The 24,284-nt window shown below is 38.5% G+C and overlaps 2 protein-coding genes across 2 annotated transcripts in view; both read left to right on the top strand.

Moving 5' to 3' along the window:
• The first annotated feature begins 1,264 nt into the window (after positions 1–1,264).
• Positions 1,265–14,083, top strand: CCDC28A (coiled-coil domain containing 28A). The gene is given in 8 exon segments (XM_032408250.1): positions 1,265–1,381; positions 1,788–1,886; positions 1,888–2,055; positions 3,786–3,985; positions 4,663–4,826; positions 7,711–7,865; positions 9,693–9,715; positions 13,516–14,083. Coding segments are annotated over 8 exon segments (981 nt in total). The 3' UTR covers positions 13,571–14,083.
• Positions 14,084–16,049: 1,966 nt separating this feature from the next.
• The window catches only part of ECT2L (epithelial cell transforming 2 like), a 72,575-nt gene continuing 64,340 nt past the window's right edge, over positions 16,050–24,284 (top strand). Inside the window, exon 1 of the mRNA XM_032407790.1 lies at positions 16,050–16,199. The gene's annotated coding sequence lies outside the window, so the exon portion shown is untranslated. The remainder of the gene's footprint in view (positions 16,200–24,284) is intronic.

The following is a 24,284-nucleotide window of genomic DNA, read 5'->3' as shown; positions in this document are numbered from 1 at the left end:
TCGCCAAAAAAGGGACTCAATACAGAACTCTGAAGACCTGAAATATGTACATTTGTAAGGATACCTTCTTGTGTCCCTACATTATATTAGGGGTTGCAAATGTAAATACCACCGGCCTCAGATGAGTACTAAAGGCAGAAGGACTTAGAGAAAAACTAGAAAGCAATTGAAATGATCCAAAGGAAAGAGTCACTTGGCAGCTTGACCTATTGATGCCAGGTTACAGTGCAGATCTAGTGTGCTCAGATCTTCCCATTATGATTAGAATGCCAAATGAATGAGATGACATCCATTTATTGTATTCCTTCCACTTTAACTGTTAGCAACCAATTTGAAAAAATTAGAATAGCATGTGAATCACCAGTTTGCAAGCTCTGCTCATACAGATAAAATAATTCAGAGATTAGTTAAGAGACATTGAGAAAAGATACCGAGAAGATTGTACCCTACAACATTGTTTGTAATGGTGAGAAATGGGAAACAACCTAAATTTATCCATCACTAGAGGAATTCCCAAATAATGTGTGGGAAACTTATTTGAAAGAATACTCTATAGCCAAAACAAATGAAGTCTAGCCATATGTATCGATGTGGATAGATCTCAAAAACAGAGTTGAATGAAAAAGCCAAGTTGTAGATCAATACACAAAATATTCGTGTAAAACTTCAAAAGCCCAGCCATTCTGTATATTGCTTATAAACACATAGTAATAGTGAAAGCAAACCTAGATTAACAAGCTGCTTATCAAATTTAAGATTATAGTTGCCTCTCAGAAGGGAAGTAGAGTGGTACAGGGAATAGGGGCACCCACTTAATCTGTAATGTTCTATTTCTTTCATTTAAAAATATAAAATGACAAAATGCAACATCCTACCATTCTGATGGTATACATGAATGTTCATTCTGTTTTTCTTTTTAAAACATTTCCAAATTTTTAAAAATGGAGGGAGTGGTGGTGGCAAAACATCCCAAACTAGAATACTTGGCTTCTCCTTTACTCTGCCTCTCTAGCACTGATATATTGATATCAATCTCTAGATAGAGTTTCCTCAGTAGCAAATTCAGGAAAAATATGTGGTACTATCTACAAGATCTATAAACCTAAAACTATCCAGAGTCTCTAAAGATCTACAAACCTAAAACCTCCCCAACTCTAACATCACACGGTAAATAATATCCAGACTAGGGAATGAAACATGGATTTCTCCCCTCATTTAGGATAGTCCATCTCTCACAATCCACAATTCCTTCTCCAGAAGAAATATGTATAATGGAAGAACTGTCTTGGTGACAGAGAGACGTGGATTTATTAAGCCTTTCCGAGTGTCAGAGTCCTCATCTCTAAAACGGGTAATATTAACACCTACCTCGTACACTGTGGTGAGTGTAGTATGTCTAGAGCCTGAACAGAGTAGCTTTTAATAGTAATAAAATCTCATTTAGGGGCTTGGCCCGGGTCCTAGGCAGAATCACGGTTTTTCACGCTGCCTTCCAAGCTAAAGTTGGTTTACCTTGAGACGTCCCGGCGAGGTAGTTGATTCAGTTGCTATGGCGACACTCCGGTTCCGCCTCCGGGCTTGCTCGAATAGCATGCTGGGAATTGTAGTGCGTGGGAACTGACACTCACCGAGGGGGCGGGGCAGCTTCCGGAAAGGGCACTGAGTTTCCCGTTCCTGCCTCTACCGCCATCCCTTAGCCCTTTGTGCGTCTGGGCCACAGAACCCAAAATAAAAGCCGAACTATGAGTCTCCCTTTCCACGTCCGCCTAAAGTACAGTTGAGGGCAGGAGAGTGGAAGCAATGAGGTACAAAGGGCGGAGACGGGAGCCGCACTGGTGGGGCAGGAAGAGGCGAGGCTCCCGCCAGGGGCACGGAGGCTCCGCCTCCTTACATCACTTCCGTAAACAAAAGTTGCTGTGGAGGAGCTGGGTCCGGGATGTGATCCCGGCTTAAGCTGCAGTAGTATTGTCGGCGGCTGCAGCTGCGGCGGTGGCTTCGGAGCCTCCGGGGTCTTTGCAGGTTGAGGAAGAGGACCCCGATCCTCTCCTTCCTCAGGTAGGAAGTGGAAGGAAAAGCGCTCCCGCAGTGTCCCTGTTAGGCCCCTTCCACCACCCACTCTGGCCACTGCTCAATTCGGAGAGCTGAAGGGTCACCGTGTCGGCTGATAGGGGAAAGGGAATGAGGTGAAGTCAAGAGGGACTCCTGGTGGTCCTGTTTGGAAGCTGTGGGTTCCTGGCAATCAAAACCAGTGTGTGAGTAACTGTGAGCAGTCTGCGAAGGCCTTCTTTAAAAGCTTCCTTGCTACGTGGTGTACAGGAAAGATTTCGGTTCTCTTGTGGCAGAGATTTGCCTTCCAAAAACGGATAAATTTCGGGCCCTGGCCCTTCAGTACATTATAGTTTAAGCCACTATTGGTTTATTTGCATTACTTTACTTCCTAGTTGTTGTTTTTTTTCTTGTTCTTATATCACCAAATGTGCATTAGCATCATTAAATTCGAAGGTTAATGTGTTTATGTGTAACACAAGTTTATACAGATCCTTACCTCTTTGGAGAACTGATATCCCATTGTCTCTATTCAGTTGCTTATTAAAATTCCATTTAATTTGTGTTGCATGCTGAAACAACGCCAAAATGTCTGTTCTATTACTAAAGGAAAAATTGTTAGCCAGGATTTGAATGAATTTATATTTCGTATCTAGGATTAAAGACTGGTCATTAGAGCCTTTCCTTTAAAACCTTTTCTTCTCTGGAAGTATCATAGTTCCAGTTGTGATTGTCTAGAGTCAGCCTGAGCCAACCGAGCTGAAATGGTTTAAATTCCAGTGCTAGTGGCACCAAGTTTAGACAAGGGCAAAAAATCTGTTTTCATTAAAATTCTCAATTATGTTAGGAGTGTAATCAGTGGATTTGAATCTTTTGGAATGGTCATAGCATGGTTAGATTCAACACAGTGTACACAGAAAGGGCTAATACTGCTAAGGCACTTTACAGTCTGATGAGGTAAATAGCCATGTAAATTTCTCATCTCATGATACGGGAAACAATATAATTAAGAATTTAATAGTATGCATAAGTAAAAAGAAAATGTAGAAGGGTATTTTTTGATAGATGGCTGTTAGGAAAATAGAGCTGATTAATACATGAAGTAAGGGGGGAATATTGGACTTGTGTTCTCTATGGAAGGGCCAGCATCATAGTGTAACTTTTTTGATACTAGCAAACGTAAACATATATAATACACTTTCATGTATCCTTGGAAATAGGTAGAGAAAGTATATTCAAAATAGTCATGAAACAAATTTAATTTTATAGAACTTAAGTTGATCAAGGAACTAGGATCGGTTTTATCCTTAGGCAGAGACTGAGTTTCTGCTTGGTGGTTGAAATAAGATTTCTAGTTATTAGTTAAAATGCAGATACCCCTTTCAGTTATACATCTGTTTGAATCTGGTTGGTTCTTCTAAGAATAAATTTAAGCAGGGAGATCTAAAGACCACCTAGAGCTTGAGTCAGGCTGAGAATATCACATGGCTATTTTGTTCATTTTTCATGTATTGTTCCCCTTCTATAATGTAGGCTTTTTGAGGACAGGAACTTTGTCATGTTCACTACCTTCTTCCCAATATCCAGAATAGTGCCTGGCAGGTGGAATAGAGTAAATATTTGTGGGATGAGTGAATAAATTCTTGATATATTGCTATCAGCCTATGAAATGGGTCTTTAAACCCCTTTCATTTTTGTATATTCTAGCATGTATGTATAATTTTGCTGTATTTCCTTAGGTCATAAGAAGCTGGCCTTGGTGCAATAAGGAACTTAGAACAATGGAGGAGCGGAAAGTGAAGAGGAGGAGTCCTAAGTCTTTCAGTGCCCACTCTACTCAGGTTGTTAATGCCAAAAAAAATTCTATTCCAGTTAGTAAAAGCACAGGGTTTTCAAATCCTGCATCACAGTCAACGTCACAGCGACCAAAGTTAAAAAGGTAAATTTTTTTTCTTTCATATTATCACAGCAACATGCTATCAAAGTAAATACTAAATCCAGTAATTCTTATAACACTTTTTTTCTCTTGGCTTAACTTTTAAAACAGTTGAGACACATATTATATGTAATTTAGAAAAAACGTTATGAAGGTCGCAGTGTGTAGGGATTAGAACATGCAGAATGAATGATTGGTTTGAAGGCCCTTACTTTGTCTCCTACTAAAATAGAATGAGGAAACTTATGGACACAGTTGATGCATTAGCCGGAAAAGGGAACAAAATATACAGGTTTTGTTTTTTTTTTTAACTAAGCTGAGAGTGCTTTGGTAATTTTACTTTTTAAAAAAGGGTGGCTTCATTGTTGTCATAGAAATGATTTGTATTTATTGTAAAAATTCAAACACAGGAAAAGTTCAAAGAAGAAATTTAAAACACTAAAATTCTACCACCTAGAACTACACGTTATTAATATTTGGTGAACATCATTTGTCTTGAGGCTCTAAAGGAAACAGGCGCAACAAATTTAAATGTGATATATAATACTGCTGCATGTATGTGAGTATTCTGTAGTATTAGATATTTGGAAAGCAAGATAATATATAATATATATGTATAATTCTCTCTTTTTAAAAGATAATCGTATGCAATTAATGTTTTTATTGCATCGTCTTTGCAGAGTGATGAAAGAAAAGACCAGACCTCAGGGTGGAGAAGGAAAAGGTGCACAGCCAGCTCCCATTCAGCACTCTTTCCTCACCGATGTCTCAGACGTTCAGGAGATGGAGAGAGGGCTTCTCAGCCTTTTGAATGATTTCCACTCTGGAAAACTTCAAGCGTTCGGCAAGCCATAGATATTTCCCCTTTGTTTTTCTCTTCAAGATGTTTGCATCCTGTTTTCTGAATTTGTTTTGCCATTCATTTTAAAAGTATCATTTTCTTTTATTAAAAAAAAAAAGAGTCCAGAGGCATAAAATGCAATCATCCTAGATTTCATTTGTCATGGATTATAATTTGTTTTCTAAAACTTCAGGAAAAAGGGTTATTTATTTATTTATTTATTTATTTTTGAGAGAGAATTGGGAAGGGCAGAGGGAGAGGGAGAGAGAGAATCTTAAGCAGGCTCCATGCCCAGCATGGAGCCCCACTCAGGGCTCGATCTCGCAACCCTGAGATGAGGACCTGAGCCAAAATCAAGAGTCAGACGTTTAACCAACTGAGCCACTCAGGCTCCAGGAAAAAGTTTTTTTAAGAAGGGAAGGTTGGTTGAAATGTTAAAGTAGGATTACTATTACGGAATAACTATCCTGAGAGTAACAAATAAAAGGAATATTCTTCATCAGTTAAATATTTTAGACTTAATGTTTTAGTTTGGGAAAGTCTCAAGATCATTTTTCTTTACCCTTTTAAGCCTAAACTTAATTCTTGCCCACCATTCCTCAGCTTTGAATTTAAAAGAATCCAATTTTCTTGTTCTTCCATGAAGATAGAGAACAGTTAACTGATTGTTCCATTAAAACAAGTAGATATTTTTGGATATGAGTTCACAAAGTATATAGTCAGAGTTTTTGTATTCAGCTTGCAACTTACTTTATAAGTCTTATCTGATAAAATTATGTCCTGCATTTTTTATAAAGCAATTTGAAAATTATCGAATGCATACATACAGAATCTCACACATATGCATAAATGTCATCAACATACATGCTGGTTTTTTGAAGCCACTACCACCAGCACAAGGGTAAATAACCACATATAAAACTGGGTAAAGGTCCTGAAAAGAGCAATTCACTTGCTTAACAAACACACATGCAATAGTAATAAAAGAAATATCACCTCATACGAACAGACTGGCAAAATTAAAAGACTGGTAATACCTATTACTGGTGGAATTCAGAGAAGAGTTCTTTCATAAATTGCTGATGAAACTAGAAGGGTCCATGTTTGAAAGTTTTGTTCTTTAACTCTTCTCATTAATCCTGCCTGGGAATCAGTGAGTCCTTCATATCTACTGACTCATTTTCATCTGAAGGAACATTTTTTTCTATTGTTAATTGATTTCTCCTCCATCTGTTCCTTTTTATCCTTTTGGAGCTTCTGTTGTTCTCATGTTAGATCACCCCTTATGATTTCTGCTTCTTTATATTTTTACTCTATATTGTCACCACCTTTTCTCTATCTATATATGTTGTGTATTGATACATTTATATTTCTGCCAGTATATACATACGTACACACACACACACACATACACACACCCCTCTCTTGGGGTATTTCTTCCACTTGACCTTCCAGATTACTAATTGTTGAAAAACAAAGGAAATACAAGATATTTTCTGTGAGGAAAAGATGACTTTTAAAAAGCTGTAACTAGCTTCAAAATTATCAGTAGTCAACGTAATTTAATATTGTCGATTTATGAAGATACAGAGCTAGCTGGAGGAAATTATAGTGTAATTTACATAAATCCTAATTGAGTCAAGATACTTCAACTTTAGCTGAGCTGTAGTATACCTTTGAGAAAACCAAGGTGTTTTAGAAAAATATTTTAGTATCAGGAGGTTGTAGAGACAAGGGGCACCTGGCTGGCTCAGTCAGTGGAGCGTGCGGCTGTCGGTCTCAGGGTTGTGGGTTCAAGCTCCACGTTGGGTATAGAAATTACTTAAAAAAATAAATCTTAAAAAAAAAAGAGGTTGTAGAGGCTATACTTAACTGTATGAAAATATGTAATTTATCATGTACTGTGTATATATTAGCTGCCCTGAGCAGATAATGCCACCTCAGAGAACTCTGGTCAATAAATAATGTAAGACCTGTCCTTTAGCAATTAAGCTGTCTTGCACTAATAAGTATACAACTGAAAATATTACACTGTTTCTCATGCATCATAACATTCTTCATAAATATTTTCATTTATATTTCTTAAAGGAGGCATATATAATTGGTGGCAAAAATGATTCATGGTTGACGTTCTTATAAGACTCTCAAGTTCACTTATTTTTTTTTTTTTTTAAAGATTTTATTTATTTGACAGTGAGAGAGGGAACACAAGCAGGGGGAGTGGGAGAGGGAGAAGCAGGCTTCCCGCTGAGCAGGGAGCCCGATGTGGGGCTCGATCCCAGGACCCTGGGATCCTGACCTGAGCCGAAGGCAGACGCTTAACGACTGAGCCACCCAGGTGCCCCAAGTTCACTTATTATTATAAAATGTTAGGTCACTCAGTTCAAATGGCAGTTGTCAAATTGAACATGATTAGATGATGCTGTTGCTTCTAGAAATGATACTACTATTGAAAAAAAGAATTTTCTTTTCCTAAGGGATGATTTTTGGTTTGGGGGGTTTTGTTTTGTTTTTAATTTTTAAAAAATTTTACTTTCAAGCAATGTCCACCCCCACCATGGGGCTTGTACTCGTAACCCTGAGACCAAGAGTCACAGGCTGCACTGACTGAGCCAGCCAGGTGCCCCGATGATTTTGTTTTTTACACAAAATCTTTCCTATCTGATTTTCTTAGTGCCCACAGTCATTTCTTAGATTATCATTGTTTTCCTGTGAAAACAGGATTTGATTTATGATTACACACAGAAAATATTCAGTCATTAACAGTGCAATTTACAACAGAAAGAAAGCTAATTTCTTGTGAGCACGTTGAATTTAAAAGTTTTTCTTCAAGGCAGTTAGTTTGAACTGTCCTAATCTTTATTAACGTTCTGGGATGTTCCCTCAGGAAATGAATGTTCCATTGAACAGATGGAACATGTTCGGGGAATGCAGGAGAAATTAGCTCGCTTGAATTTGGAGCTCTATGGGGAGTTAGAGGAACTTCCTGAGGATAAGAGAAAAACAGCCAGTGACTCCAATCTGGACAGGCTTCTGTCTGACGTGAGTGTAATTCTTTTTCTTTATTCCTTTCATAAAAATTTTTTATTGAAATAAAGTTCATCGTTTTAATCATTTTAAAGTATACCGTTTAGTGGTTTTTGGTACATTCACAGTGTTTTGCAGATATCACCACTGTCTAATTCCAGAACATGTTCATCACCCACAAAAGAAACCCTTTACCTCTCAATTCTCCCTTCTCTTCATCCCTTAGCAGCCACTAATCTACTCTCTAACTGTATGGATTTGCCTATTCTGGATATTTCATATAAAGAGAATCACACAATATGTGGCTTCTTATGACTGGGTTCTTTCACTTAGTGTAGTATTTTCAAGTTTCACACATGTTGTATTCTACTATTTTTTTTAAAAGAAATGTATTTCAAAGAAATTGCCATATTTACATCTGAGCATATATTCTGAGAATGCTGGCAAATCTAAAAGTGAAAGATTCACTTCTGTACATATATGATAAGATCTTAATATATAGAAGATCATGACATGATTAATACATTTTGTGTTATTCACTCAGGTGGTTACTTATTTCTAAATACAGAACTGTATTTGGTGTTAAGGTAATTTAGTACATTGCTATGTGTATTAGCTTGCTAAAGCTGCCATAACAACATGCTATAGACTGGCTACACCTGAAGTTTATTCACAGTTCTGGAGGCCCAAAGATGGAGATAAAAGATGTCATCAGGGTTGGTTTCTTCTGAGGCCTCTCTCCTAGGCTTGTAGATGGCCATCTTCATCTTTACATGGTATTCCTTTTATAAGTGGGTGCCCATGTCCAAATTTCCTCTTCTTGTAAAGACAGCAATCATACAGGATTAGGGCCCACCCTAATGACCTCATTTTAACTTACTGCATCTTTGTAAGACCCAATCTCCAAATACACTCACATTCTGAGGTATTGAGGATTAGGACTAAAATGTATGAGTTTTGGGAGGACATAATCCCATCTATACCACTACGTCTGATTCTTAAACTGAAAGGTGTTAATGAAATTTACCTCTTTAAACATGAAGAAAAATTGATACTTTAGTTTCAGAATAGTTTCCATATTCACTAATGACAAAAAGGTTTCATTTCTGTTGCTTCTCTTTATCCTTTGAATAAGTAAATGTGTGGGAAATGATATGCCCAGACTTTTAAAGTTTCAAGCCTGTGTATTTTATTTCACATCTACTGTGTTCAGTCTTACCAGTATTTCCTTTTACTAGTCCCTCTTAATAAATAAATGCAAGTTTGTTTTGCAGTACATTTAGGAAAATGACTGTGGTATGGTGAGAACACTGAATTTGAAACCAGAAAGCCTTTGTTTAGTCTGGGGTTTGCATTCTGGTTATATCTGTAAAACTTTGTAAATTTAGTTAATATTTCTGTAACTTTGATTTTTTCCTCTGTAAAATAGGTGTGATTAATTCTGCCTCATCCTGAAAACTGAATGAAATGTGAAATCTTTTTGTAGTCCACAAAGGTTTTAAAGATTTTAATCATTAAAATGGCAACTTTTTTTAAACTATTAATAAAGATGATTACAATTATTCATGGTTTTAAGAATCCTTATAAAACTCCGGTTTTTATTATCTGGTTTCAGTCTCTTCTCATATTTGTGTTTAATAAATGCTAAAGGTACTTTATAATTATTTTGTATAAGTGAATTTCCCAGCCTGGAAATTTTTGGAAAGTTTTTTCAATATTTTACTTTTTCATTTAAAGAAAGCTTAAATGAAAAATAGGTTATTTTAAAATGTGTAAACAATCATCTACTTAAGATATTTTTCTTATAAAAATTAAAATTAAATTTGTTTCTTTGTGTTACAGTTAGAAGAACTGAATTCTTCCATGTATCCTTTTGCCTAATATCAACAGTGAAAAGTTTACAAATTGTAACTTCTGGTGAATAGCTCAATCAAGTGAACAAAGACACCTACTGTTATTTACTGGGGCCATTTCTCTTCCCCTTTGGTTTGCAAATGGAACTTTTAGTTGTTTTTGTATGCTGCCATTTTGTGTTTCTGGTTTGTTCTGCTTTGCTTTGTATTGTTTTTGGATTTTTAAAAACAAATTAAAAAAAAATTAATCAGGAGAATTGAGGATTAGGCTATTGCCATAGAAATTATTTTGAACCTTGGATTCTTAAGTTAAATAGCAGTTGGATATGTCTATAAAACGCCATACTTAATTTACTGTCATTACAGGGGCACCTGGGTGGCTCAGTCGTTAAGCATCTGCCTTCAGCTCAGGTCATGATCCCAGGGTCCTGGGATCGAGCCCCGCATTGGGCTCCCTGCTCTGCGGGAAACCTGCTTCTCCCTCTCCCACTCCCCCTGCTTGTGTTCCCTCTCTCACTGTGTCTCTCTCTGTCAAATAAATAAAATCTTTAAAAAAAAATTTACTATCATTACATAGAACACTTTAGATGCATATGAAGTGTAGTATAGGATTAGCTTAAAGGAAATCACCAAGGCACATGTAAAATATTCAGGCTTTGACATTTCAGTTTGGAGCAATTATTTCAGGAACTTTTCAAAATGTATTTTTGGACATAGTCCTAGGTACAGTGTGAGATTATAAGAACAATAAGAAATGATCCTGCCTATAAAATAATTTAATTTGAGAGTTTAGTCCCTTTGGACTAAATAATGAGATACTTAAAAAGATACTGGTTGTAGAGTCAAGAGATTTGATTTTTGAAATTTGGTTTTGATAATTAACTTTGGGTAAATTGTTTAGTATCTCAGAGTGTCCTCTGTAATATGGGGTAATTGCTACATGTAATGATGTGTATATGAAATTTTCCAAACTGTAGAATATATATATATAAATTGCTATTATTGTTAATAACATATACTGTTATTAATTGCTAAATTATGCAGTAGCAACAATGAAGAAATAGAGAGGTATATACAAATTTAGTAATAACAATCATTAATCTTATTTGAGTCCTTACTACTTGCCAAGTATTTTATGAAGGGCTTTACATGCATTTTCTTCTTTGGTCCTACCCTTGTAAGTAGGTGGTATTATACTTACCATTTTACAGATGAAGAAAATAAAGTTTTGAGAAGCGACATAAACTGTGAGAGACATTAACGTAAAATATCATTGCCAAGAAGGACTTAAATTTGAGGATTAGATATGAGTTAATTACGAGGCTTCTCTTAGTAGTAGTTCCTAGTTCTTTTTTCTTTTCCTTATATCCATTCTGAGCTTTGTATTCTATGCTTTATATTCTTTCTATGTGTATGACACATCAGTATCTCCTATCCTCTGAGTTTTTGTTAAACATTTAGGTTGATTTACCACTTTGCCTGATTCAATCACCACGGTTGAACAAGATTACATGATAGAATACAAGAGCATGGGCTTTGAATTGCTTGGTTTCAAATCTTGGTAAGCATGTGTGTAACCTTGAGCAAAGTTTGGCAACTCTAGTTTCCTCATTTGTAATAATTGTTCTCTCTGTCTTCAGAATTTCCCTCCTACCTTCCCTCTCTGTCATCAGTTGCCTCTGTTATTTCAGTCTCCAAGATTATTTAAATTCCTTCTGTGACTATGGCAGACATTGCTACTCAGTCATGGCACTATCTGCCATTGAGCCTGGACGTGGGCAGGAAATTATTTGCCACTTCTTAATCACAGTTAGTTGTCAGGCACCATCAGCTCTGTCTTTTATTCTTCCTTCATTCCTTACCCTCATAACTTTATCCCAGAACCTTTCAAATTTCTTCTGTTCCAGCTCCAGAGCTGCACTAATATGGCAGCCACGAGCCATGTAGCTCCTGAGCACATGAAATGCAGCTAATATGGGCTGGAATGTGCTAGAACTATAATTTGTATACCTGACCTCAAAGATTTAATATGGAAAAAAGAATGTAAAATATCTCAATATTTTTATAATGATTATATGCTGAAATGATAGTTTTCTGATATATTAGTGTAAATTAAATATATTTTAAAAATTGTATCTGTGATGTGCATTAAATTTCTTTTGGACAGTGCTGCTGTAGACTTTAGACAATACCACTAAATTATTCTTCCTAAAAATATCACTCTCATCTTGCCATTCCTATTTCAGACCAAGTTTTTTACCATGTCAGACTTTCTTTTTTTTTTTTAAACATTTTATTTATTTATTTGACAGAGACACAGCGAGAGAGGGAACACAAGCAGGGGGAGTAGGAGAGGGAGAAGCAGGTTCCCCGCTGAGCAGGGAGCCCAATGCGGGGCTCGATCCCAGGACCCTGGGATCATGACCTGAGCCGAAGGCAGACGCTTAACGACTGAGCCACCCAGGCACCCCCATTTCAGACTTTCTAAAGGCTCTCAGTAGTATGATCTCAACCTACATATCCTCTTGTATTTTTCATTATTTTTCATTGTCACTAGGCTGGTTCTCTGGGTGTCTAAGAACACATCATGTTCATGCTCATCTTAATGCCTTTGTTCAGGTTGTACTTCCTACCTAGAGTTGCTCTGGCCTCCCCCTTTCCCTTATCAAATAACACCAAAGCTGACCACTTCCATAAAGCATTTTATTTGTACCTTGAGCTAGCATTCTACTTCATTATCTGTTGATTTTTGTATACGTTAAATCTCAGCTTTCCAACTGGACAATGTCTTTGATGGCAATACTCATGTCTGTATAATTTAGCAACCTCTGCTGTATGTGTATTGCTAGCATTTAGTTGTTCTCAGTGTATCCATAGCATTGTTTGAATTGGGTCTTGAAAAAATGGATAGCAGGTGGATCATACAGAGAGATGAAAAAGGAAAATGAAAGGTAATGATGATAAGAAGGAAAGGGAATAATATTGACCTTATTGACCAATAAGATTTACCGTGTTTATTCATTTGGTTCATTTGTCCTTTGTGTCAAGGGGCCCCATGTGGGCCTCAGGTAATAAAACTTTAGTTTATCTCATTTGTACCCTTTCACACAACTTAAACAGGAATTCCATCCTGTTTCCAATCTTCTTAAAGAATCATTTAGAGGGGGACTCCTGGGTGGCTCAGTCGGTTGAGCATCTGCCTTTGGTTCAGGTCATGATCCCGGGGTCCTGGGGTCGAGTCCCGCATCAGGCTCCTTACTCAGTGGGGAGCCTGCTTCTCCCTCTGCCTGCCACTCCCCCTGCTTTTGCCCACTCTCTCTCTGACAAATAAATGAATAAAATCTTGTTTAAAAAAATAATTCAGAGGATTATAGGAAAAGTTTTAGACCTACGATGATTCTATTTTTGACTTTTACAAAGAAACTGTTTTCCCAAGGATGATAAAGTGGTGTCCTCTCAAATGATTGTTTTTTAATCTGGTAAGTTTTCATATTTGCCTCTCACCAGTTCCTTACCATGAAAATCATTCTTGCCACATTAAAATAATTCTGTGCTGTATTAGAACCTGAAACATAATCTTGATTTAGTGACTGTTTTTAAGTCTTCAAATTCTGGATATAATATAATTGCTTCACTATATTTAAAAATTGTCTTATCACATCCAGGTTTCTCAGTGACATAGGCACTTTCCCTTTAAACATATTTCCTTTATTTTAATACCTCTCTCTCTCAGCTCCTCCTGAGTGTAATTTCCCATGATTTAAAAGAAGTACTCATTACAGAATGAAAATCTTCTTAACTGATGAACTCAGACAAAAACTACATTTGGCAGATGCCCAAGATGTTCCAAATACTTCTACCAGCTAAAATGACATGTGGTCGCTTTCTCGTGGCTTGAAGATGAGCAGCATTCTTTACTTTTCCAGCTGAATCCAATAGCAGAATCATCTTCCACAATAAGGAATGACGTAATTAAAGTGCCAGTGCAATGATTGATTTCACTGCTGCTTTTAGTGAATTTGCCTTGCTGTTATTTGCCATAACTGGAGCCTAGGCCTTGTTGAAGGCTTAATCAGGAAATGTGATGCAGAGGTTGTGCTGCTGTGCTTTCTATTGTTGCCTTACGGGGGTTATACTTGAAATGCATTGAGCAAAATGTTATTAATAGGGCTGAAGGTTTATCCTTCCTGAGCTCACCAAACTTATTCCCATGTTGATTATAAGTTGATGATGCACAGGCTTCTTGGGGCAGCCCCGCTTCAGTTTACGTTAGACAATCAGTACACACACTGGTGTGTTTTCCAGTGGCCAGTGCCAACAAACTGGTAAATGAGTATTTGTGAAATTTGCTATTTTTAATAAAGTGATTGTTTTAAATTAGTCTTTATTGTTTTATTTTGAAGAAACCTGTAGTCTTCAATCTGGGAATACAAGAATTCAATCCTCAAAAGTACACTGTGTTTATAAAATTTTGGGTTCTGTAATTTTCTTCCAGGTTTTGCACCTTGTGCACATTTCAGTGTTGGTGTCAGTCATGAAAAGAGCATGGGCTTTAAAGTCAGACCTTGATTTGAATCTCCATCCTGCCCCTTAGCTTTCTATTCATTCACATTTACTTCTTTGGGTTTAACTTTTGTTTTTCATCCAGAAAATGAAATTAATAACCAGCTCGTAGTAGTAGTGATTATGAGGAGAAAGGAGAAAAGTGTGTATAAGTTGCTTATCACAACAGCTAACACCAACAATGTACAGCAAACATTAGTTTAATTTCCCATTTTACACAGCTTTTTTGAAATAATTAACTCATACCCCATAAAATACACCTTTTAAAGTGTACAGCTCAGTGGTTTTTACTGGATTCACAGTTGTGTACCAGTCACCATAATCTAATTGTAGAACATTTTCATCACTTCCATCTTTCCAAAAAGAAACCCATTGGCAGTCACTCCCCATTTCTCAAACCCCCCAGCCATTGGCAACCAGTAATCTACCTGCTGTCTATGGGTTTGCCCATTCTGGACATTTTGTATAAATGGAATCACACATGATTTTTTATGATTGGCTTCTTTTACTTAATATTTTCAAGGTTTCAGGGTTTATCCGTGTTGTAGCATGGCTCAGTACTTCATTCATTTTCATGACCAGATCATACCCCATTGTGTGGATATGCCACATTTTGTTTATTCAATCATACCTCAGTTGCCTTCACATTTTAGAAGAGGCCCATGCTTCTTCCTTGTTTCCAGGATAGAGAAACAAGCATCTAATTTGGTGGGAGGGTGAAACCCATTGAAAGATATAAATCTTGATTTTAGTAATTTTTGGCATTCTGAGTTCAAAGAATTTTGACCAACTTATCTAATGGGTCTTTTTGATACCCCTTTTAAAAATGAGAAAATTAGCAGAACATTAAATACAATCTTCCAAACTTTTCACTTGGGTTGAGAGGACAGGGATTCCAGGGTGGGGAAACAGCATTCTCGGACCCGACAGAGCAAAAGGAAATTTTGCCATGTGACATGTTTTTCTTGGATGGGTCCTGAGACAGAGTAAAGCAAAAGCTGTTTCCTGTGGATTAGTGACAGAGCATCAGATTGACCTTGTTTATTCATTTGGTTCATTTGTCCTTTGTGTCAAGGGGCCCCATGTGGGCCTCAGGTAATAAAACTTTATCTCATTTGTACCCTTTCACACAACTTAAACATATTAAAGGCAACAGAAAAAAAAAAGGTGCCTGGATTAAAATAAAACTTTTAGAAGAGGGGCACCTTGGTGGCTCAGTCGGTCAGGGGGCAGTCCGCTTCTCCCTCTCCCTCTGCTCCTGCACTCTCTCTCTCTCTCTCAAATAAATAAATAAAATCTTAAAAAAAAAAAACTTTTAGAATAAAATTTATTATGTAGATGTTGTATATTCCTTGTAGACAAATTTTAATTACGGATGATTAAAAAAAAAAATACTACCAGAGCAAACCATTTATCCTTGTTTGTGTTACTTCCAGATCCCTTAAACTTGTTTACTTTGATTTTGGTTCCTCCTGTAGAACGCTAAAATTGTTAATAAGTATCAAAATAGTCTGAGGATTTGCTGAAGGTAAACCCCACCTTTCCCATCACAGGGCTTCAATATTGCTGGCTTCAGTGTCCCATCTCCTCTTGGTTGGGGTCCCGCTGCCTGGCGTCGGCCCCTCTGCTCGAAGCCCTCAGGGGTCCCACCCTAGGCTCCCTGGGGGACGGCGAAGGAGGCGGGACCCCAGCCTGGCGGGAGCCCGGCTGCTGGGCCCTGCGGCGGGGAAGGCGGGGGAGGCGCACGCGAGTCCAGCAGTCCCGACCCCGCAGGCGCTGACGCACGGGTCTGCGGGGGGGGGGGGGGGGGTGTTGTCCGTCCCCATGGAGACCGCGCCCCGCTGCGGCCGCGTGCTCAAACCCCTGCTTTTCCCTCGGCGGTCCAAAGAGGAGGCAGCCGCTCCAGGCCCGGTCCCTCGGCCACCTCCGGGAGGTAAAGCCCTTGCTTCTGGGTCGCGCATCTTTTGCTTGGGACCCCGTGGGCACAGCGCCCGGGCCGGCTTAGCTTCCCCACGCAACCCCGGAAGACCCTAAGCCGCGCTGAGGAGGGCACCGCCATCCCCCCCCCTACATGACCTTGAGAACCTCCGCAGCCCCACAATTATCCAAAAAACCCTGCAGTGGCTCTGCGGAGAAACAAAATCAATCTGCGTAGGTTTGAGTTGGGCGGTGGGAAGGCAACTGAACCTCCTCCAGAGCATTCATTAGGGATAGAAAGGAAGTCAAGTTATTGAGCACTTTGGAAAACACGGATTTTCATTCGACCTGGCTCACACCAACTCCTTCCCTCTTTCTGCCAGTTCTCACCCTCTTTCCTACCATGGAGTCCCGGCGGTGTGGGGAGTGGGGAGTGGGGCGGGGAGTGGGGAGTGGGGCGGGGAGGGGGGGCGCGGGGCGTGAAGGGGAACTACAGACCTGCGGTGAATACGGGCCCTGGTTAGGATTGTGTCGCTCTAGGAGTTATTACTATGCTAAGATTTGATGAACAGAACAAATAATTAAAGACATGATATATTTTTTCTTTTTAAAAGTACTCATGCTGCGCTTATTAATAATTCTTGCCATAAATAACAGAACAGAATATCCTGACATCATCCGTATCAAAGTTCAGCACAACCCAGGCCACTGTTTTCAGGCCCATCTTGACATTTGTGCACCTGGGGAACCTCAAAATTCATGCTCTAAAACTTATTTCAGAAGGAGAAAGCAGGGATTAGGGACTTGAAAGTTTTAGAACAGCCCTGTTTATTTTTCCTGAACGAGTTTAAATAGCTGCTTCTTGTTGCAGCTCTAATTTTATAGTTTTACTTATCAGTCAGCCAATCCAGCATTTGATCATGTCCAGTTTGGGCTCACAAACATGGCATTTCTTAACACCTCCTGTACTATCAATAGTGCAGATTACCCCAAAACATGCCATCACTTCCACTATCCATTACTTATTTGTGCATTAAAAAAAAATTATAGGCCAGTTCATGTTTAAAATAAGTCATGTTTCTACATGTCCTGAATACAGACATTTAACTTATCGGAAATAGTCTTTTATTTCTGTTTTTCACTAATCACACAAATTTGTCGTGTACTCTGGTTCTTTTTTGCAATCTTTAGAACCAGATAACTTTTTTATAAAGATTTTACTGATTTATTTATTTGAAAAAGAGAGAATCTCAAGCAGACCCAAGCTAGTCCCAGGCCACCCAGGAACCCCCCAGATAACTCTTGAGAGGCATATTTAAGGGGTTAAACTGGGGTTTCTTCCTTCACTCCTAGTAGTTTATTCCTTCTTCATGCTGCAAGAGGAAGACTTTTTATAGAATTTTTTTTCAGTGCACAGAATCTAAAAGTTTCTCAGGGAAGTAATTGTCAGGTACATATTTTAAAAGTTTAAGTGACTTTGCATAGCCTCTGAAATGTTGAAAATACAGAACATGCTTAAGGGATTAAACTGTAGAGAATAAATGAATCATGGTACACCTTGCATGTGTGGATCATAAGAGAACACAAATGTAGGTACCTCTGTGGCAGGGAACAATGTTTTGTTTCTAATTTCCCTTCAAGTCGTTTTGTCTCCTACAGTGGAGCAGGACTAGCCTAATTTACGTGTCTCCACCTGTGTAAGAAATCACCTGAGGAAACAGTTAATGGCAGTAGGATTCTGCTTTATCCCAGTGACAATTTAGCTTTCTCTATGGACTGGCAATTGCCCAGCCATCTCAACCCTTAATCTGGTTTTGGTTGTCGCACAACAGGCTCCTCCCCACCTCGCCCACCGCCCCGCCCCCCCCCTTTTTTTTTTGCTAAGCAAAGAAGAGCTAGTGTCAGTTGCTGATTTCCTCATCAATAGCCAGTTGTATGGTCAGCCATGCAAAAGAAATTGTATTTCCAAATTAACCCATACCAGTCATACATCCAATTTAAGTTACACTCACTCTTTAGGGAAGATCCAGTATAATTTTTAAACTTGGTAACTAATTATTCCCTGTCTGACCTCGGATAATTTTCTTTAGCCTGCTTTTCTCCTCTGTAATCTAACTCCTAGGGTGAAGGTGAGGAGTGAAGGAGCTAGTGTGTGGGGAAGTGATTTACTAGCACAGTGCAGGTCAGAGTAACCACTCAAACACAAATTAAGAGAAGTACAGCATTTATTACGTGGCTCCCTCCCCACTTTGATTTTGTAACAGTATGTATGTTAGATCTAGTTCTGTTAGCAATAGATCTAGTTCTAAATGAGAAGAACCACAGATTGGGGTCTCCTATTTCATTCCCTTCTTGCAACACACTTCAGAAACATTTAGAGCCCTTGTTTTCCAGGGTCATGTAAGAAAGAGGTATCTATCTAGTTGGTGTCACCCACACTGGGGCCTCAATTCAGTGGACACCTGGGCCATAAGCAAGGCAGCGGCTGGACCTTTACTTTTCTAGGTGTGACTCGCTGCTTTGTGTAAGAACAAGAGAAATCCTAAATGATCAAGGAAGAACTTCATGGTATAGTATTTTGGCTCTTGGAGAAAGGGCACAGGGAAAAGATGAAGAATGGATGAGAATTTGGTTTTGTACACTTAGGTTTTGAATTGCTCTTGGTAATAGAAGATATTGGGGACCACCATATTGTAAACATAATTCACAAGAAGTATTCTTGCCCCAGAATTCACATCCCAAATGAGCACCCTAAAATACTTCCCTTTCCCCCGATTTGCTGATGTTGTGAAAGAATAATCTGTCAGATATACATATTAATTCAGTTCTACGGTTATTTTATCATCCACCTCATTTAACATCATGATGGAAATTACTAATAAGATCTACACAAGTTGATAATTGTCACAGTTTTGACATAGGTGTCAAATCCTAATAATCAGTGAAGGAATCTGGCTTTTTCTTAGCTTGTAACTCGCTTTTCAGCCCTTGAATTTGGAAAATTAGGGGATGTGAACAATTACTCATCTACTCATTCAACAAATACTTGCCAAGTGCCAAATCAATGCAGGTATTATGCGGTAGGCAGGTTCTAAAATGGCTCCCAATGACTCCAGCTTCCTGATATCCATGCCCTTGTGAATCCCCTCCCCTTGAGTGTGGGCTAGACTTGTTTCTAATGCAGGGGTTGCCAAACTTTTTCTGTAAAGGGTCAGGTAGTAAATATTTTTGGCTTTGTGGGCTATATGGTCTCTCCCTAATTACTCAGTTCTTCCTGTTACAGTATAAAAGTAACCATAGACAGTATGTAAATAAATGTGATTAGCTGTATTCCAATTATTTACAAAAGTGGTTGGCAGGCTGAATATGGGCTGCCAACCACATGTGCTGACCTATGTTCTGACTAATCAAAAAGTGATGGTGTAATGCTTCTGAGATTATGTTACACAAAGAGTCCAACTTCCATCTTGCCTGCCCTGTCTTGCCATTTCACTTGTTCACCTGGGTGGAAACCAGCTGCCATTTTATAAGCTAATAAGTTATGAAGCTCACATGGGAGGGAATCCTCCAGCCAACAGCCTGCAAAGAACTGAGATCCTGTTCCAGTAGTCTGTGGGAACTGAATCTTGCCAACAACCACTTACATGAGTCTTGAAGTGAATCCTTCCCCAGTCCAACTTTTGGATGACCATAACCCCAACTGAAACTTGGTTGTCAGACTGTGAGCCAAAGGACCCAGTCAAGCCATGCCTTGACTCCTGACACAGAAACTGTGAAATAATAAATGTTTGTTATTTTAAGCCACTAAGTTTTGGGACTCTTTGTTACACAGCATTAGATAACCACCATGATAACCATATCACATAGCCAATACACATTATGATAGGCTCCTGTAAGAATGAACAAGCGGAATGCTGCTTATTATTTCCTCCTTTTAGAGATTCACAATGAGTATCAACATATTAAGGTTTCCAAAACATCTTATAAAAAAGAAACTTGTTTAATTTTGTTCAATCAATCATTTCCTAAGCATATTTAACCATGGATCCTGTTTTTCTGGGAAGTGCCTATTAATATTTTATGGAGCTACTATTTAAAGAAATATAAAATGCTGGAATATGAAAAAAATCATTCAATTTAAAGAAGTAGTGCTTGCCAACATGCCATTTCTCCCTGGGTTGAATAACTAATCAGCAAAATTGACATCTTAGAAGAATGCAAATAATCTCGTGGAAATTTATATCCCTATCTATCTCTGTATTTGTATCTCTATCTCTATATTTATATCTCTATCTATATATGATGTACTGTACTCAGATATTTAAGCCCACCAGCAGAGATAGTGACTATTCTTTCTGTAATGTTCTGCTCATTATGTAACTCAGTAATCCTTTAACACAGAGGATAATAACACTTTTAAGAACTTGCTAAATCAAAACTCCTTATGTTGGCTCTTGGAGGGATTTCACATAACAACAGCTGGGCATCTTAGGAAACTAAGGATTTGTTTTGATTTAATGTTGATTCAGAAGGAGGTATTTAATTTCCCACATTGCCATGAGGTTTTTATCTGAACAACACATTATTATACTGTAGTTTGCCAAGGCACAGCATTTCATTGCTTTGCTTTACACATGAGGAAACTGAGGCTCAGAGGCTAAAGTATTTGTAAAGCTTCACTTGGGGGAAAGGAGAGCCAGAGCAGGGATCCAAGTTCAGTGTTGTCATGCTACTCTCTGTAATATTTCCAAAATTATTCCGGGGTGCCTGGGTGCCTCAGTTGGTTAAGCATCCAACTCTTGATTTCAGCTCATGATCTCAGGGTTGTGGGATCAAGCCCCGGGTCAGGGTCCCACCTCAGTGGAGAGTCTGCTTGAGATTCTCTCCCTCTCCATCTGCCCCCCCCCGCTCTCTCTCTCTCTCTCTCTAAAATAAATAAATAAAATCTTAAAAATAAAATAAAATAAAATAGTTCCTAATCTGGTACATGCCTTTCCAACATATTCATTTTTAAAACACGCTTTCATCTCTCTCGAGTGTGGTAAGAATAGAGGACCTGCAAATGTTTGTCTTATTCTCAAAATCTTCTGGCTCCACCATAAAATTTCTTCAGCTACTCTGGGCCACATTGTTCTCTCTTCTTGGAATTTATAGCAACAGAGGATTGCTTGGAAACTGAGACATTTCTGATGCTGGAATCCCAGCTAGAATTTCACCGACAAGTGGTCATCCAATTTGTGTTTTAATATCACTGGTAATGGACATAGCCTCCTGAGATAGCTAACGCCGCTGAAGTGATTATTTTCCCACTTAGGATGATCCAAAATCTTGTCTCTCTGACATCATACATTGTTGTTAATTTTGTCTTCTGGGGATTCACAAACCATGTGTAATTGATTTTATACATAAAAAGCCTTCAGATAGTTGATGTGTGTGTGTACAGTGTGGGAAAGAGGTCCAATTTCTTCTTTTTTTAAACAGATGCTCTGTTTTCTATAAATGGAAAAATCCATCTCTTCTTTGACTTATGCTCTAACAAGTACCCATGTATACAAGAGTCTATTTTGGACTTTCTTCCATTCCCCTGGATTAGATATTTGTCTCCATAATAATGCCACGTCATGTTGTTGCTCCAGCTTTATAGTGAGTTTTTATATCTAGAAACACATCTCCCTCCCTGGTTCTTCCAGACTGACCTGACTATTTTTGGCCCTTTAAAACTTCCATAAATATCTTAGAATCAGCTTTTCAAGTTACACACACGTACCACAATATCTCTTAGGATTTTTTTTATTGAAATTGCATTGAATTAGTGGATCTGTTTGAGGAAATTAATCTCTTCATTCTTCTGAATTCTCTAATTCATGAATAAAACATCTCTCTCCATTTATTTAGGTTCTTTAGAAATGTTCAAGAAAATTTTATAATTTTAACTTTTTTTTTTTTTTTAGTAGAGATTGGTTCTTGAACTCACGACCCTGAGATGACTAATATATTTGGCTGAGCTGAAATCAAGTGTTGTGCTTAGCCAGCTGAGCCACCCAGGCCCCCCAAATTTTATAATTTTACTCATAAAGTTTGTACTTTTATTTTTTTCTAGATACTTAATAGCATTTGGTGTTTTATAAGTGATATCTTTTTTTCTTTTGAGAGAGAGAGCAAGAGCGAGTTTGGGGGGAGGGGCAGAGAGAGAGAGAGAGAGAGAGAGAATCTTAAGCAAGCTCCATGCCCAGCACAGAGCCAAGGCAGAGCTCGATCTCACAACACTGAGATCATGACCTGAGCCAAAATCAAGAGTTGGATGCTCAATTGATTGAGCTACCCAGGTGCCCCAATAAATGATATCCTTTTTTAAAGCTTCTTGATCAAAATAGAAGATGTAGAAAAATATGCAAATCCTAAGTGTAGAACTCAATGAATCGTAAAGTGAACTCTTCTGGGTTCCTACTGCTAGATCAGGACCTGTATCCCAGAGTCACGTCTCATGTCCCTCCCAGTCATACCCTCTCTTTCCTCCCCAAGGGTAACACTATCTTGACTTCTAACGCTGTCATGTAGGACTTTGTATAAATTAAACCATATAAAATGTAGTCCATTATTTCCAGCTTCTTTGTTTAATGTCTTATGTGTGTGATTCACACATATTGTGTGTAGTGGCACACAATTGTTCATTGATATCCAGCATTCTAGCACATGGATATATGACAATATATTTATCCATTCAGCTGCTGGTGAATGATTGCACTGTTTCCAGTTTAGAGCTATCCAATGTAACTGTGAATGTGCTTGTGGTTATATTTCGTCCACATGTTCATGTTTTTCTGTTGAATCAATTGTATGCACATGTTCAACTTTAGCAAATAATGCCAACCATTTTTCAAAGTACTTATACCAATTTGCATATTCACCAGCTGTATGTGACTATTCTGGATGCTCACCAGCGCATGGCTCTGTCGGTCTGTGGATAACAAATTCTCGGTAGCTTGAAACAGAAATCATTATTTTTCATGATTCTGTGGGTTTTCTGGCCTCACCTGGACATTTCTTCTGCTGCCTGTTATAGTCTGGGGTCATTTATATGGTTGTAGTCACTTGGGAGCTCAGTTGGAACAGAATACCCAAGATGGCATCATTCACACATCTGGTGCTTTGACTGGGTTGGCTGAAACAGCTTTGGGCTGGCTCAACCTCTGTTTCTCCATATGGTCTCTCATTATGCTATAATCTAGCCCATGCTTATTTACATGGCTGCTACATCCTAAGAGTACAAAAAGACAAACTGCAAATCTTCTTAAGGCCTAGGCCCAGAAGTCACACATCTTCACTTTATCAACATCCTTTGGTTAAAACCATGAGCAACTGAATCCTGCTAATAACCACATGAAAGAGCTTCAAATCCTTCAAATGAGCTTGGAGTCCTAGCCAACGTCTTGACTGCAGCCTTATGAGAAACTCTGAAGCAGAAGTACCTGTTATGGCCTTAATTGGGTTTCCCCCCCCAAATTTCATGTTGAAGCCCTAACCTCCAATGTAACTATATTTGGAGACAGAGTCTATAAAGAGGTAATGAAAGTTAAGTGAGGTTATAAGGGTGGGACCTCAATCCAATAGGACTGATATTTTTATAAGGAGAGGAAGAGACACCAAAGATCTCTCTCTCTACCCCGCACCCAACCCACCTGGTTTGTGCACAGAAGAAAGGCCTTGTAAGAACACAGAGAGAAGGTGGTTGTGGACAAGCCAGGCAGAGAGGTCCCACTAGACATCAGCCCTGACAGCACCTTGATCTCAGACTTTTAGCTTCCAGAATTGTGAGAAAATAAATTTTTGTGGTTCAAGGCACTCAGTTTGTGATATTTAGTTATGGCAGCCCTAGCGGACTGATTAGGTACTCCACTATGCTGTGCATAGATTCCTGACCCATGGGAACTCCGAGATAATAAGGTTTTTTTTTGTTTTGTGCTATTAAATTTTGGGGTCATTTGTTACACAGCAATGGATGACTAATACATCAGCCTAGGTCTGTTCTCTATGTCCTCTTTGTGTCCTAAAAAGATAGGCAGGTGGAGTGCCCTTTTTAAGCCCTTCAGATTATTGCTTT

This window comes from Phoca vitulina, unplaced genomic scaffold (genome assembly GCF_004348235.1).
Source record: "Phoca vitulina isolate PV1807 unplaced genomic scaffold, GSC_HSeal_1.0 scaffold9, whole genome shotgun sequence".
Taxonomy (NCBI): Eukaryota; Metazoa; Chordata; class Mammalia; order Carnivora; family Phocidae; genus Phoca; species Phoca vitulina.
The sequence above is the reverse complement of the archived record's forward strand: the minus strand, read 5'-3'. Positions and strand labels throughout refer to the sequence as shown.